The sequence below is a fragment of the Anomalospiza imberbis genome, chromosome 12 (assembly GCF_031753505.1).
Source record: "Anomalospiza imberbis isolate Cuckoo-Finch-1a 21T00152 chromosome 12, ASM3175350v1, whole genome shotgun sequence".
Lineage (NCBI taxonomy): Eukaryota > Metazoa > Chordata > Aves > Passeriformes > Viduidae > Anomalospiza > Anomalospiza imberbis.
The window spans coordinates 12,858,255-12,874,302 of record NC_089692.1 but is presented as its reverse complement, the minus strand read 5'-3'; the positions used below and the strand labels follow the sequence as shown (position 1 = coordinate 12,874,302).

General features: G+C 48.7%; 1 protein-coding gene across 2 annotated transcripts in view; it reads right to left on the bottom strand.

Moving 5' to 3' along the window:
- GNAO1 (G protein subunit alpha o1) overlaps positions 1 to 16,048 on the bottom strand; it is a 142,723-nt gene that overhangs the window by 25,833 nt on the left and 100,842 nt on the right. For both annotated transcript variants that reach the window (XM_068202813.1, XM_068202812.1), the window contains exon 5: positions 248 to 376. In XM_068202813.1, coding sequence (XP_068058914.1) covers positions 248 to 376 — 129 coding nt within the window. The remainder of the gene's footprint in view (positions 1 to 247; positions 377 to 16,048) is intronic.

The window sequence follows — 16,048 nt, the reverse complement described above, 5'->3', positions numbered from 1 at the left end:
ACATTCCAACAAAGAGGTGTTGTTTGGGTTAGAAGAAGCTGCCATGAGCTTTTATCCTACAGGCAGTGACTTTTAAGACAGGATTGCCAAACTTTTTGTTTTGTTGACCCTCCAAAATGCTCTGTCTTCTGCAGTGGGAGCTGTCCATGCATTAACCAGCAATTTAACAACTTCTCCTTTAGGAACCATGGGGAAACCCTGTGATAAGTAGTTGTTCTGAAAATTTACTGTACAGTTTTAGACTAACCTGAAGTGGAGGTTTTTGAATGTGAAATGGGTTTCTACGATGCCAGTTGTTTTGACCCTGGTTCGGAGGATATCCTGCTCCGTGGGCTGGTAGTCTGCAGCTCCAATTCGATCTAAGCTGTCTAGGTAGCTGAGAGGAGAAGGGAAAAGAAACAGAAAACAGCTAAGAATAAGACACACATTAATCTTTGTCAATCTCAGATGAATCCTTCAGCTTCCTATTAATCTTATTCAATCTCATTTTCCATGGCTGAATGTATTGTAGCTAAAGGAAAAAAATATCCTATTCTGGGGGAAAACAAACCTCAGTAAGCTAAGCATAAAATCTGATAGGGAACTGAAAGCAGGAAATTAAGCATGGTGTGTTGTGAGTCCTGCCTGCAATCTGTGAAAATACACAGTCCTAATATTAACTTGCTATTTTTATTCCCTGAGGAACAAGGGTCCAAATCAGTCCATTGTGCTGGATTCTGTACACAAAACCTTTTTCTGCCAGGGTTTATTCAGATAAGAGGCTGCAGCATACAGGTCTTGCTCCCAGAACACACAGGTCGAGTCCCCTTTGGACACGGTCTCTGTGCTGGGAAAGGAGGGAGGGACATGCCATGCCTTGCTTTCAGTCAGCTCGAGTGAAGGGAGATGAATCTGCACAGGTGAGTCACTGCTTCAGTTTGAAATCCAGCATAGGGCTGGGGCTGCACGAGATGCAGCTCTTGGAAAGAATCCAGGACTCCACTTAAATGGTAATAATCTGGGAGTACAAACTGGGGCTTTGGGGGAACAGAGAGGAGATTTAGCTTTCTAAAATGTTTGGACAGTTTAAAACATGTAACTTTATTCTGCTTTAGGCTTAAAATCTATGAACACAGGCAATGCCTCCCTAGGCTGAAACTTGGGGTAGGAAGTCCTGTCTTTTGGCATGAAACATTTATATAGAGGAACCCAACATCTTTGCACATATGACCACAATCCAATATTCCATCCACATTCAAGACAATTTTCAAAAGAATTTATAAAGAAAAGAGGAATTTGGATTACCATTTAATATGAATTATAAACACAGACCTGCATCACACAGCACAGCCTTTCTCAACACCATTAAGCCTGCACGCAGACACTCCAGTTTCTCTTAAAAGGGGTTTGATGTGCATTACAAGGCATAAATGTCCACCTCTGGCCCCAGGAGCACCAATCTAATGCTCCGAGATGCTTTCAGTACATTGTGAATATAATAGAACATGTCTGTGCATGAGCAGTGATCTTTTCCTTTAATCCCTGTGCCTGGATGTCACCCAGAGAGGCAGTGGGGCAGGAGGTGACCTGCTGCTGGCAGGACAGGAGGGTACCTATCCAGGTACCAGAAGATGGCAGTTTTGTCCAATGCAACAGGCAGAGAATAATAAGTAGTAAGAGGAGCTGCACAGCTGCAGAGAAGGAAAAGACTTTGTTGTCTCAGGTAAGAGTTTGCTGGTGAGTGTGAGATGGTATGAGCTGGAACCATTCACTCAAGAAAGCCATGATGTCTATGCTTGACTTTCAGTTTAGCTAAATGCATTTTTTTTAAAACACAGAACATGGATTTAGTCCTGATGAGTGACCAAACAAACCCCCCTCATTTGCCTTGCCATAGCACATCCCATTTGGCCTGAACTTGGCCCTGACTTGCTGCTGGAGATGATATCCCTGCTGCATCCAAACCAGGAATGGCTTTCCATTTGTGTCCTGGAGGGAGTGCACTGAGCCAGGGCTCTGAAGCAGGACACCTGGAGAGCTGGGGCTGTGCACTCTGCTACCCAACAAAACTCCCTGCCACTGTCTCTCACACCTACCCCACAAGCCTGGAACAACAAACAGACAGCCAAACTCTACACTAAGGTTGAATACAAACCTCACCCTGCTCGTATCATTTATTTTCCTTACCCATGATATTTATAATTTATTTTTGCTAAACAATTCCAAGAATCACGTCACCCAGAGAAAAGCATATAAGCTAAGCAGGCTTATTTTTGTTGTGTCCTTTTTCAAGCATTTAAAGGCATTTTGGTTTTGTGACAGATGCTCCTTTAATAAACCCATGATGGGCACTGGATGGATGAATGGGGCTTCACTTGAAATCAGATCCTCGGCTGTGACGGCCACGATCACTCATCTATTCACAACTGGTGTCAACTGCTGTTATTTAAGAGACAGCTGCATCTCTTCACAGGGCCCTGCAGACCGAGGCAGCTCTGCAGTGCTGGTATTCAGAGACTCAGGCTCTCCTCTGTCCTCAGGAACTTCAAGGTGATATTAAAAAGATGAGGTGTAAGAGGGGGCTTTTCTTTTCCTCTTGCAGCTCTTGGCAGTATCCTGAAGTCCTTTATCACTTCCTCCATCTTCATTTTCTGCATTTTCTGATGACCCAACTCTCATCAATTTAATGTTCTCCATTAATTATTCTTGCTTTTGAGATCCTCCTTTTATGCTGGGAGTGCAGCAAACGAAATTTACTTCAAACTGGCCAAAGGACTCAGGTCTTCAGCAGTGCAGCGATGGAGAAGCTCTTTACTGTAACTGTTACTTTCAACCTGCCATGATTTGCTGGTGAATGGCAGCATCACCTAAACCCTGGGCTGTGTGCTGGGATTTCAGGGTATTCTCACTCACACTACAGCATGCCCAGTCCGTGGCTCTTCCACACAGCATTCCCCTTGGCTGCCTGACAGCAAGACAGCTCCAGATTTGATTTGGTCCTGCATTCAACCTGGCTCTGAGGCTTGGAAAGCCTTGCCTCCCTTCCCTTGTGATGCAGCCTTGTGTCTGGCTCCAGCTGAGTTTTCTGGGAATCAGGAGTTTGGGGAAGCTGGTGCAGCCTGCCAGCCTCTCGAGAGGGCAAGATGATAGTGACAGAGAGAGGGGAGAGCCAAGCAGGATCCATCCCATCTACCCTCTGCTACCTGACAACATCCAGTTTGTGATCCCAACTGGGATATCTCCATAGGAACCTCGGCTGGGGGCCCTCTATCACCTGCTTCCCAGTGCTCAACTGGTGCTTGGCAGAAGAATACTCAGTACCCCCAGTACTCAACCTTTTCTGGATGCAGGGGAGCTGAGCTCTGCAAGTCTAGAGACTTGATGCCAATCCCACACCAATGCCTCCAGCCTGGCTGCTGGGCACCCCAGCTCCAATACCTGCTTGTCAATACGCCCTTTGCCTTTTCTGTTAACTCCTCTCTCCCTCTCTTTCCTCATCTCTAGTCTTTTCCAGCACTGTTTCTCAATGACTTAAATTCTTTCAGTTGTCTGGGTATGCTTTTCATCTGGTCCTGGGGGTCTCGATGGGGGTCAGACATCAATTTATATGAAGTTATAAAACATTTTCTGTGTTGGTTTTGAGGCTGCATTCCAAAACTGTTTACATCTTTGGCTGCTCTCCTCTAGAAAGAGACTCGGACTGTGGCAGATGTTCTGCCCCCTGCACTTGGCTGCAGCTGAGCTGGACCCTGTTGGTGCGTGCAGCCTGTGAAGCTCAGCTGGAGGAGTGTGCCATGGCATGGCTGCCACACTACCACCCAGCTGTGGAAATGGGAGGATCAGTCAGGCTGCTGTTTGGATGCTGAGCTGACTTTAGCTGCTGCTTGTTCTCTGCAGTTCCTGCTGGAAGCACCCATGAGGTTTCACTGGAGTGCTGGTGCTCCCTGCCCATGCTGCTTGGAAGGACCTGCTGCTGTGAGCCTGAGCTGGGGGAGAATGGTGAACTTTGGGGGTGCCTCCTCTTTGGGAACAGGGAAACCCAAGTGAGGACAAATTGCTACACACGGTGCTGGATGGCAGCACTGCTGGTATGCACTTTGAGCTGAAAATCTCAAAGCCAAACTGTTGTAAGAGATAATTAGTTGTCACAGCCAACAGGCTCTATGACACATAATCCCCTCAGAAGCTGGCATCTGTTTAACCAGCAGAAATAAGAGCACTTTGGAGGCCGTGGAGTGAGAGCTTGGCTCCCCCTTCCACGTCATTGGTGCTGGCATCAGAGCTCTTCCATTTCCCAGCTCCAGGGTTTGCACACTGGAGTGGAAGCATATCTGAAATGACACATCAGCTCTTACTTGCAGCCTGCTTTGCCCCGGGTTTGCAGGGGTTAAAAAAAGCTGAAGGAAGGTTAGAAGGTTTGTGAGTACATGAGTAACCCTCTAGCATTTCTGCTCCTGAGCTGAGTAGCTCCATTACTGCTTATATCTTTTATTTGAAATGCTTTGTTTTGAAGCAGATTGCAGGTTTCTGAGTCACTCCGTATACCATGCTCAGGGAGGTGAAGCCCAACTGTTTTATGCTGCTAAAAGCAAAATGCAGAGGAAATGGCAATTCACAAATATAGGGAGAGGAGATCATTGAACAGAGGCAAAGAAAGGCAGGAGCTCTATACTGGCTAGCTGACAGTGAATAGCTATACACAGTAGTGTTGCCCCTTCATTTGCTGTTTCCAAAAGCATCTGGTAGCAGCACTGTTGGTGCCAGAGACACTGCATGGAGAAAAGGAACTTTTGTCCAGGTGTCCCAAGGGAGCGGCTCAGCGGCAGCAGCCTACGTGCAGCGCGTGCATGGGGACCCCTCCTCAGACTCTCGGCTACCATGGGAACCTTCTCCCAGGACTTGGCCTATGCCAAAAGCTCCACTGGCTGCTTTCTTGGATGAAGAAGTGCAGCTGAGGTTGCAGGCTGTGGTCAAGGCTGGATACCTGCGGCAAAGCTTACACAGACGGACATTCACTTCTATTGAGCTTAACGGCAGTAAGATGGTTAAATGTCTGTTGGGTTTTTCTTGCTTTGAGGGTGACACCTTGGCAGTTTTTCTGCATCATCCAGCTGTCCCTGTGCACACCCAAAGTGCTCACACTGTGCTGATGCCATGCTCACATCCTCAGTGCTCAACAAGCTGCGCTGCAGCAGCAGCCACAGCTGGGTCCTGGTGTGGGGCAGGTCTGCAGGGAGTGGGAGCTGGAGCTTCATGCTCCAGGAGCAAGCCTGGAGACAGCAGCATCTTCCCAGTGGCTCCTCTATCCCAGCTGTCCTGAGTTCTGGCCATGTCTCCTCTGTGAAGGAAAGGCCATGTGTGCATAGGATACCCCAGCCTCTATTTGTTGGCTTGTGTTGTATTTGATGAGGAAGCAGATCCCCATTTGTCAACACATGCAGCTGAGTCACTGCTGGGCTATTTTGGACTCTGTGTACTGAGGCACTCAAGGGGCAGCTCCAATACTGTGTCCTGGCAAATGCTGAGTTTTTAATCAAGGTTGTCATGAGCAGGCTCCATCTCATCTAAATCTAAATGATTATGTAAAGATGGCTCTATCTGAGCACTCCTTCCTTGTTCATGGATGGAAGGTTGCCTGTATCTGATCTTATCTTCCATCTTATCTTCTTCCTTTCTTTCAATGATGAACACACAATTCAATGTGCATTTAGCATTAAAACCATTTAATATTTAGTGACTGTAGAGTAAGGGTACAGAGGATAAGCACTGGATTTAGGGAGTGTCAGTAGTGGCTCTACAACAGCAGAGTAAACTCTTGTAGTTATCTCTCCTACCAAAGAGCAAAGCCATGTGGGCACTGCTGCCTGAAGGTTTGATACAGTTAGGTTTGGCTTCCCAGGGCAGCTGGTGCTGGGCAAGTACCCAGAGGTCATGGAACCACAGTGTTTTTCCTGCAGACCCTATGTCCACTCAGATCTGCTGTTATATTTGAGGGAAAGGGGAAAATCAAGCACAGCCCACTCTCAGAATCCAGCACCAATCCAGCACACATAGAGGTGATGTCCCAGGTGTCTTAAATAATCGTCAGTTATGAAAAGCTTGAAATGTTGCCAAGCAGTGGCATGGTGTCCCTTCAAGAATCAATCCTGTCTGAGGGCAGAGACCGTGCAGAGCCCTCCTCTCCCCCTAACAAAAGTCACAAGTGTGGTACACACTGTTCCTGAGGCATTTCCATGTGGGTTATGGCAGGCAGGGAAAAGACCTTAGTAATATGATTAATCCATCTGAGAGCAAGAACATTGTCTGGTGTTTTCTCAGTCCAGCCTAGAGGAGGAAGGTCTTGGGAATTTGCTCCTGGACTTTGGGTAATGTGTTTGGGTAATGTGTTTAGTGTTTCTGGCTGTGCTCCTCCATCAGCCAGTCCTGCCTCCATGGCAATCATATGAATTACATGGCAAGCCCTGCTATCTTGCTGCTACTCCTAATGATAAATCTCATCTCACATCCAACCAGATGAGACACCAGTATGAAAACTCCCCATCTTCCTTCCCCATACTTAATCCAGCCAGTGAGATGTCACTTCTGGTGCTTACTTCTTGCAGGCTGCTAGCAGCTGGAGTGATGGTCACCAGGCTCAGGGATTACTGGGGTTACTTTCCTGAAAGAACCTTGCTGGATGCCATGGGTTTTCATTACTCATCTCTGGGGAGTGAGGAGGATGATCCCTGCTATTAAAGGAAGGTGCCAAATCTTGACAAAAAAGATGCTGCGTTGTGATGCATTTTTAATGTTTTTGGCCCTGCACTGAAGCAAGGCTGTACAGGGCTTGTGCATCAAGATCAACTTGACAAGTTGATATTAATACTAATGATAGGCAGGAGGAATGAATAAAAGCAGGTTGGCGTTTAGCTGTCCTAGTTAGACTTGCAGTTTTCCAAGGCATGACTGGATCCAGAATAATTTTTAGCATCACATGTGGATGAGAAGACTCACTAAATAGCAGCTGTGTAACAAAGGTACTTGAGGACATGAGGGGTCTTCAGGTGCAAGTGCTGGCTGGCTTTACTCACAGTGGTCAGCTCTGGCCATGTCTCTGCTCCTTACTGCTGGAATTAAAGGCCACTGTGTTGTGGTTTGAGTCTGTGATCACAGAGCTGGGGGTGAGGTGGGTTTTTGAGGAAAAGCAAGCATGAGAAACTTCCCCAGAAAGGATTTTGGTGGGGGGGGGGGCTGGGAAAGGAGATGTGGGCTTGTCTTTCTGCATTGAAGCTTGAAAATTGGATGGGATGTAAGAGGGGATGAAAAATATATTTTTTGACATATCAGAGCCCTTACAAAAGAGAAAAACAATGTGTCTGGGTCAGATCAATGACTCACCTAGCTTAGCTAGTGTCCAAGAGCAGATGTTAAGAGAAAAGTACGAATAGAGGGCAAGCATGCAGTATTCAGCTTTCCCAGCCTCCGGTAGTTCATATGGATAACAGAGTTTCAAACAGAAGTGTAATATCTTTATATTTATTACCCCTCAATGATTTTTCTTCCAGAAATTTGTCTAGGCACTTTTTGCAGCAATTTAAGCTTCTAACAACCACATCTGCAGCAAGGAATTTCCAAGCTCAGCTACCCTGTCTGTGAACAAACTGCCTTTTTCCGGTTTTTAAACTGCCGTGTCAGAGTTTAACTTTGTTAATTTTTGAATGGGAACAGCTGTCCTCTCTCTCCTCCCTATCTCTCACTTGTTTCTCTGTAGACATCTCTGAGACCTCCACAACACCCACTGTGCAGCATCTTTACTCTGCTACCAAGACATTACTTCATGCAAGCACTCTAGAGCCCTTTGTCACATAGAAAGGGGTTTTCCTCATGTCTCACATCCTTTCTGAGATGGAGAAAGGAGAGAGCCATAGGTGCCTTGTTCTACAAGTGACCATCTGTTTTACGGTCACTCCATCTGATGCTATCTGGAGAACCAGGCAATGTAACACCAGGTCCCTGGGGCTGCTACACAGGGCAGATATGGTGACCACAGTCCACCAGCAGTGCTGTGATGCCTTTCAGCAGTGTCCTCATCTGGGCAATGCCACTGTTTTATATAAAGTCTGTGATTTAAACTGTTGTTTAGCACGGAGCTGCTGACCATAAGGCACCTTTGCCTTTGTTTTATAAGCAGAGGATTTTGATGGGGCTGGCTGTGTCTGTCCAGTGGCTCTGCGTAAGCCCAGGATGACGCATGGCTCAGGCTGTGCAAGGTCTCTCCTGGTGGCCCTGCACACAGGTGTCCTCTGCACAGCAGGGCAGACGCAGGCACTGATCGAACTTCGGCTGAAGCAGAGGAAAGCTCAAAGCTCCAGCCTTGCTCCTGCTTTACATAAGGCTCTGCTTCCTCCTGACACCCAGCTCTGAAGGACAGTAGCTGAGCTGGAAAAAGGATGAGGAATGGTGGGACTTGGAACCCTGGAAGTGAGCAGGATCTGTGCCTAAACCTTTATGCAACAGAGTCAGTGGGTTTGAAGCTTTTTTAATTTGCTCCAGGACTGCTGTTATAAGCTGGCTGACAGTGGAGCTGATGGTTTTCTGTACTGTAAAAAGAAGAAAGGAAAGGAAAGAAAAGGAGGGGCTAAAAATAAGCCCCTGGGAGTTTGGGATAATGAAGGGCTTGTTCTGGAAAGGAGTCTTGCTCAGAGAATGCAGGCCCCGTGCTGCAGCAGGGCCCCTTGTGCATTCACAAGCATCTACTGAACCCAAACAGGGGAGAGACATCAACTAACCCAGTTTGCTGCATGCACAGCCCCCAGTGAGCACACCAGCACAGGCATGAAGGATTGCTTGCCCCAGTGCTCCTTGCATTAGACAGCAAACATTCAATTTGGCCCCAAGGCCAAATGAGCTAATTACTCAGAATTACTCCAGCCCTGGAAAGCAGGCAGCTGGGACCACAGATGAAACCAGTCCCACAGACTTTAACCTTTTGATCAGCCGCTGGCCAGAGATATTCATCGGGGTGTGCACAAAGGCCTGGGACATCCATTTACACACTTGTTGGTGAAGTAGCATTAGCATCTCCGTTTCTAAGCTGGAAGAAAATAATTAGATATAGCTGCAGTGTTTTGTAGTGCTTGGTGTCTGTCTGCAGCAGGGATAGCACCGGTGAGGGATTTAGAGCTAATGCTGCAAAGGAAAGCATCACTTAATGAGATCTGTGTTCTTGTACCAGGTAGCTGGAGGATGCCCATGGCTGGATGATGATGTAATTACGAGGAGTGGGGTAGGTCTGTCGGGAGCTGACTTCAATCAGGGGCCCCATTTATCCACTCACCCTGCTGAGGAAGATGTGTTGCTGGTGATGGACTGAGAATCATACCTCTGGATCTTCTCATCTGTCCATTTTCCTGATCTATTAGCAAGCTATGGGGATTTCTGCTTTCAAATGACATTTAAGCACCCCTGCCAAAAACCATGGGTACCAAAATTAGCCAGTGCTCTGCCATGGGCAGATGTGACTCATAGGTAGCAAAAGCAAAACCTGGAAATTTTACCCCTGGCTGCATGCTAAAAATATCTTAGTTATCCCAGACATAGGTAGATCTCTCGGGCGTGTAAAATCTGTGCTACGCAAATGGACTTTCTGGTCCTTCTCAGCAGCTGTCAGGCTGAGGCTCCTTCGAGAATAGCTTTGGTTGTGGTATTGCAGCATTTTGGTTTCAATCCAGGCCGGATCCAGAAGCAGAGACACGTAAGGGAAAATTCATGGAGTTTCTCATCCCTTTAGAATATGTTCAACTGAATCGTTGTCAGGAGAAGATTGTTTATAGTATATCAAAACAGCTCGATTGTTCTCACCAGGAACGGCTGTCACCTGCTGGCCTCTCATTTTTCCTTTGTCCCTCTTTTATTGGCACAAGCAGCCTCAGAAGTCTATTACTACAGTCTTCTGTCGTCACACACCCACTCCTGGGGTTAGGCTCCTGCAGGCCTCCAGACAGGGGTTTGGGTTGCTCCCAGCCCTCTGCAGGAGTGGACTGATCCCTGTGCTCAGCTCAAGATGCACCAGGGACATTTGCATGACAAAACGGATTTGGGATACTCTGTAGGGGACAGCCTAGCTACAAAGCTGCTGTGGCTCTCTGGGAGATGAGCTGAGGACACCAGTTCAGAGGCATGTCCCTCCCCAGGGCTGGGAAAAGCTGTCTGCACTTGAGCTTGTGCAGACTTTTCTCTGTGCCCTGGGGACCTGTCCCTGCCAGAAGCAGCCTCTGCTGCCTGCCCATGGACCTGTCAGTGACCACATCTCTTGGGAGCAAGCCACGGGCCAAGGTGCTGCAGTAAGCCAGCTGGGCGGAGCAGGAGTTCCTCCCTGCTTGTGGGAGAAGTTTGCATCGACCCAAGAGCACTTCACTTCCAGTGGAGGATGGAGCTGGGCCAGAGAAACTTTAGGTCTGGAAAACATCAGTTCTTCCAGACACGGTGGGCTTTACTCCCAATAAATGCCTTTGGTGTGCTTTGTCTTGGCTGCAGGAGGGGAGGAGAGCACCTCGAGCAGATGGCTGGTGAGCAAAGCATCGCCCCTGCTCCCTGCTGCACCTCAGCTCTTGCTGAGAAGGAGTGATGTGTCCTCCCAGCCTCCCACTGGAGCAGGGAAATACTGTTAATCATACTTACTTTAGGAAGAATAGAACTATTAAGGGGATAGATGATTTGCCTGAGAACACAATGGGAAGTCTGTGGTGGTACTTGGAAATCACTTTGTGTTCCTAAAATGCAATCAGAAGCTTTGACCACCAGAACTTTCCATATGGAGTTTTATAAACATCAAGCAATATTCTTCCATGCTTTTAATAGAGATTTTGCCCACTTAGGGGCAGGTACTGCAAGGCCAGAATAAACTGAATGTATTTTATTAAGGCCCACTACAAGAAAGAAATATATTCCCTACATAAAGAGCAGCTGATAAAACGGTTTACAATTGATGATTAAATCACAAGTTAACCCAAGAATTTGAATGGAGATAAATAAATGCTTTATTTTCTTTTGGTGAACAAACAAGGCTGAAAACGGATGTTGTCATGTACCTTTCTGCTCCATCCAATATAATTTCATGCATTCCCTTACGGATTTTGATGAATTCTGCAGATCAATGACACAGCACTTAAACACAAGCTAAGCAGTAATTACAGATGCATGCAGGATTTATTCATCTGGTGGCACTGCACCAGCTGATGGAAGGATCAGCCGTATCCAATCAATGTTTGAAGCTTCTCAAAATACAGAGGTTTTTTGGCTCCCACTCCAAAGTGAAAATAGAAATAACCTCCTGAATCCCAGGAATGCCTCCTTAGGTCCATACAGGGTAAGGTTGCAGGATGGATCTGGGTCATATCTGCACTGTTGCTTGTCCCTTGCCTCTGCATCCCCATAAATATTTTTCTTGTGGGGTCTTCTTCACATGCTCACTGCATGACCCACTTGTCCCTGGGGCTGAAGACTGGACTGATGAGATTTAAGGCATAAGTAAGGAAAAGGAAGAAGAAGCATTGCAGAGAAAAGGGCCATGGAGCAGGCATGCCCCACGTGCCCAGGCCTGACGTGCACAGGCAGGGAGCCAGCGTGATGTGTCACACTGTGGTACAAAGGGAGCACTGGGGCACTGCAGCCGAAACCACAGAGGAGCGTAATGTGGCACTGCTGGTTTGGGAACACGTGGCAGGGGAGGCAGGGTAGCACGTGTAATGAAAGAAACCGGATTTTGTCCAATTTTTCTTCAGGCTTTCCCTGTTGATGTGAGTTATCTGTTCATATGGGAGGTCTTGCCTTCCGTGCAGCAAAGCTGCTTGCTCCCCACTGTCACCACGGGATGCCCTGACAAATCAGGGAGTCCCACACTGCGGTGACCTTTGCTGGGACTTCAGAGAGGGTGCTAATCCTACACCTTGCACTGCCAGCCCTGGGCACAGGTGGGACTGGATCGAGACTGTGGATCAGGAGATTCAGCTCTTTATCATGTGTGGGGGAAGAGACACTTCCATCTCCACAGGTGGTCCCCTGGGCAGTGTATAGGTAGTTGAGCTCTTGAGCAGAAATGTGCAGCCTTTTTTCCTGAATTTGTTTGTAACTTCTGCATTTGTGTCATTTCTTTGTTTATGCATTTTTGTTCAACGAGAAGGTCCTCTGGGGATTTCTTCATGTGAAGTTGCTGCTTTAAAATTAGTTTAATTTGAGCAAAGATTTTTGCCAGGAGTCCATTATCAATTCCCAGCTCTCAGCATCTGCTAACTAGCACCAGCCACCTCTGTCTCTTTCTTTCTCCTATTCCTGCCCTTAGCGTATTTGGCATCACTGCGCAGCACACTGCTGCAGTATTTCTCATGTTGGGGACTGCAAGACCATGGATCTGTTTAACTGCAAATGTTTAAACTGACATTAATGATGCTCAGTAGGATGTACTGGCTGGTGTTTTCCTGAAGGAGGATTTGGAAATGGTTCTTATGCTATTGCCAAACCTTACATACCAACAGCAATACTGAGGGACTGGGAAATTCTGATCTGTATCACTAAAAGTGCTGTAAAAGCCTCAGAGCTACAGTGACTGCTCACACGGTGTTTCATGGTCCAGGACTGCAGTTCTAGAGCACTAAATTACTTTTCAGTCCTGGTGTTCCCAGCAAACCTGCTGCTCAGCACTGGGGTGACAGTGTAGCCCAGCAAGGAAGAGGTTGTAATGACACAAAGTGCATTGTAAATCCCCAGCAAATGACTTGGACTAACCACCAAAACCAGAGCTGACACTTCCTCAGTGTCCATGGTGCAGTTTGTGCCTGGCTTCCCTCTCCCCTGTATCTCCTCCTTCCCCTCCCAGCAGCATGGAGTAGGTGCTGCCTAAAATCTAGGCTCAGAATAATTTATTCTCTTTTTTCCCCAATAAATTCAGTCTCCAGAGAGTCTCAGGGTGCCCAGGGACCTTTGAGGAGGTCCCTTCTCCAGGCACTCAAACATTCAAATGCATTAAATGTATTGGAGGTGGGGAAGGTTGTAAACATGTGGACTTTGGCACACGGATGGGTGTTTGCTCTGCTATTCTCCAGCCTCCTTCTGCTGTCATGAACAAGCTGAGAAACCCTGCCCTGAGCCTGTGCCCACAAAGCAGAGTGAGTGTGTGCCTGTCCGTGACAGTCCCTGCAGAAGTCCCCTGAGAGCCTGAGCTGGGCAGGGGCAGAGGCATGTTGGGGGGGGTTACAGGGTTTTCTGGGTGGACTGAGAATACAGAAATTTTGGGTTTGGATCTGTGTGATATGTCAGTGGTCTGAAGGCAAGGAACATACATGGGGAAGATGAAACAATAGTTCATAGACAGTGTCTGTTATTTTTACTGCAATAGTGTAAATGGTGTGGATGAATGGACTGATATGAACCTAGCACTAGCTAGTCCCAACTAGTGTGTGGCACGGGCAAGAAGAAAAAAAATACAGGAAGAGGTGCAAAATCTGTCTGTAGTGTATTAGGCCCTCTGAACTGATGGGGCTCATGCCCAGTTTGTATGGTAGAGTGGCACGTGAGCAGTGCTGTGGCAGCATCACATTTGTCTGCCTTCGGTTCTGCTGCCCAAATCAACAAGAGTCTCATCTGTGAGTGCTCTGGGGAAAAACAGGTACAAACAAACCTCTCGTCAGGTTTCCAAGAGAGGGAGGAGGCAGGAAGGCCACCCCTGGCGCTGACCCAGCCCGGGAGTGCGGGGTCCACAGGGCTGTACTGAAATCCCAAAGGAAAAGCACAGCCCGCTGCCGCCTGCACAGCTTGTGCTTAAATGCCCCTGGTGCCAGGTTTCTCCCAAGGCACTCCCTTTACACACCACACACAGGGCACTGGCCATGGCCGAGCACGTGTCCACGCTGCTCAGTCCTGGAGAAAGGACCCCTATTTCCCCTGCTGCCATCCAAAATGCAGCTCGATGGCTGGGGGTTGCTCAGCACATGGCCTGGATAAGCAAGACACAAAGTGCTCTTTGCTCCAGGGCTAATTGTATCCATTAGTCTGTGAAAGAATCAGCGCCTTTAGCTCCTCGGCCCACAGAACCGTCTCGGCCAGGTGCTGGGACGCTGCTCCCCGGCGGCTCCCGCAGCCCCCCAGCCCCGCTGTGCCCCCCAGCCCCACCAGCTCCTGCCTCGCTCCGCTGCGGCCTCCGCTGCTCTCGCACGTCAGCAGCTCAGAAACAGCAGCGTGCTATTGTCCCCACCGGGAACCGCGACAAGGAGCTGCAGCCTGCTGGCCCACAGCACCACGGGCTCCCCGAGGGCCTGGGGAGCTCTGCCTTCCTGACACAGGCTGTGCCACCCTCCCTTCATGGGCACAGATCTGGTGCTTCAAACCCATCGTTGCTGAGTCCTGTGATCTGGTGATTTTACCGCGTGTCACAACGTTTGCTACATCCTTGTTTTTTTCACCTTCGTTTTTGTTCTCTGAAGCCCCTCAAGGCTGGATATTAGATGGGCTATTTGCTTAAGGAAATAAAAAAGGGCTTTCCAGCTCTCCTGTTCACAGACAAAAGGCTTTAAAGTACAAGCCAGAGGGTTTAGGGAGCAGCAGATAAAAGCAATTTTCCAATGGTTCTCTTACTATATATTGAAAAACAGGGAGTTTTAGCTAAGCTTGTGATTGGTTTTGGATTTAACTCCTAACCATAAAGTTGGATTTTGGATAAAACTCCTGACCTGAGGATAGGGATGCTGCATGCTTCTAAGTGGGAAGGGTGAGAGTGTGTGCACTGTCTGGTGCCCAGGAGGGGGTGGGGGGCAGCTTGCACACCTCTAGCAGTCACTCAAAACCTTTTGGAGCTCTCCTGCACCGTGGGGCCTGATGAATTGTACCACTCTGACACAGTGGTGTCAGAGCCCTGAGCAGGGCACAGGATGGGGAATGGGATGATCCATGGAGGAATCAGAAACTGTGAAGGAGGGGACAGGAAGATAACTGCATCCTGAGCACACAGGGTTGATCCTGCTTGGCAGGGCTTGGAGTGGCTCCTCCTGGGCTGTTCTCCTCATGGCTGGTGCAGGCAGCTCTGCCCCAGAGTTCCCAATGTGCTGCTACATGCTCCCTGGACTGCAGCAAAGTCCTTTTTCAACCATTCCTTACAAACTGGGATGATTTCTGGGAAAGGACTTGGGCGGGGGGGGCACAGGCAGCTGTGCAGCATCTCACCACTGGTGCCTGCAGACCTGTGTGGAAGGCAGCTTGCTCCATCGTGGAGCCTGGCTACAAAGAAATCCCTGCATTCCTGCCATTCTTTGCCATTTAAGGATTTCAAACGGATAGCAAATACATCGGGAAACCACATGTCACCGCCACGCTCACCTCCCAGCCTCACAGATGGTGCCAGACCTGACGCCAGCCGTGTGAAGAGCCTCGGCATGGTGGTCTCCTGACAGATTTTCCTGCAGACACACTGCAGAATCAGGAGGCTGAGAGCAGCCGGACGGTCCCCACGTGGTCACACGCGTTGCTGGGGGACAGGGCTCAGAGCCCCCGGTGCACAGAGCCGGGTGCTGCCTAGCTGGCATAAAGCAGGAATCACACACACGGGGGGACAAATGCCTCGCTAGAGCTATCCAATTCCCTGAGGAGCTTCTAGGAGCAATAGTTACCTTGAGAGTCTCTCTGGAGCACCCCTCAGGAGGTGCCCCATCTCCTGCCCTCAGCCTGTGTGAGTGATGCTGTTTGTCTTGCAGGGCAGGGTGTGATGGTGGAGCTGGGGGTGCACGGTACGTCAAACCTCAGGGTGCAGAAAGGGAGAGGGAAGCTTGGATTCCTTGGCTTTGCAAGGGAGGTGGAGCAGGGGCTGCGAGTTCCCAGGAGAGTCTGGACTCCCTGGCTGTGAAGCTGCATCCCAGCATTGCCACGCCCTGATGTGATGAGGAGGTTGGGGTGAAAGGTAGGAGACACAGTGAGGGGCTCACTTTAGGGTGCGAATGCTGCCTGTGGAAGGGCAGAGCTGCTGGGAGAGGGAGGCTGCAGCCAGCAATAGGGGCAGCAGTGAAAAAACAAACTGAACGGAACAAAAAAAACCCAACCTCAACCC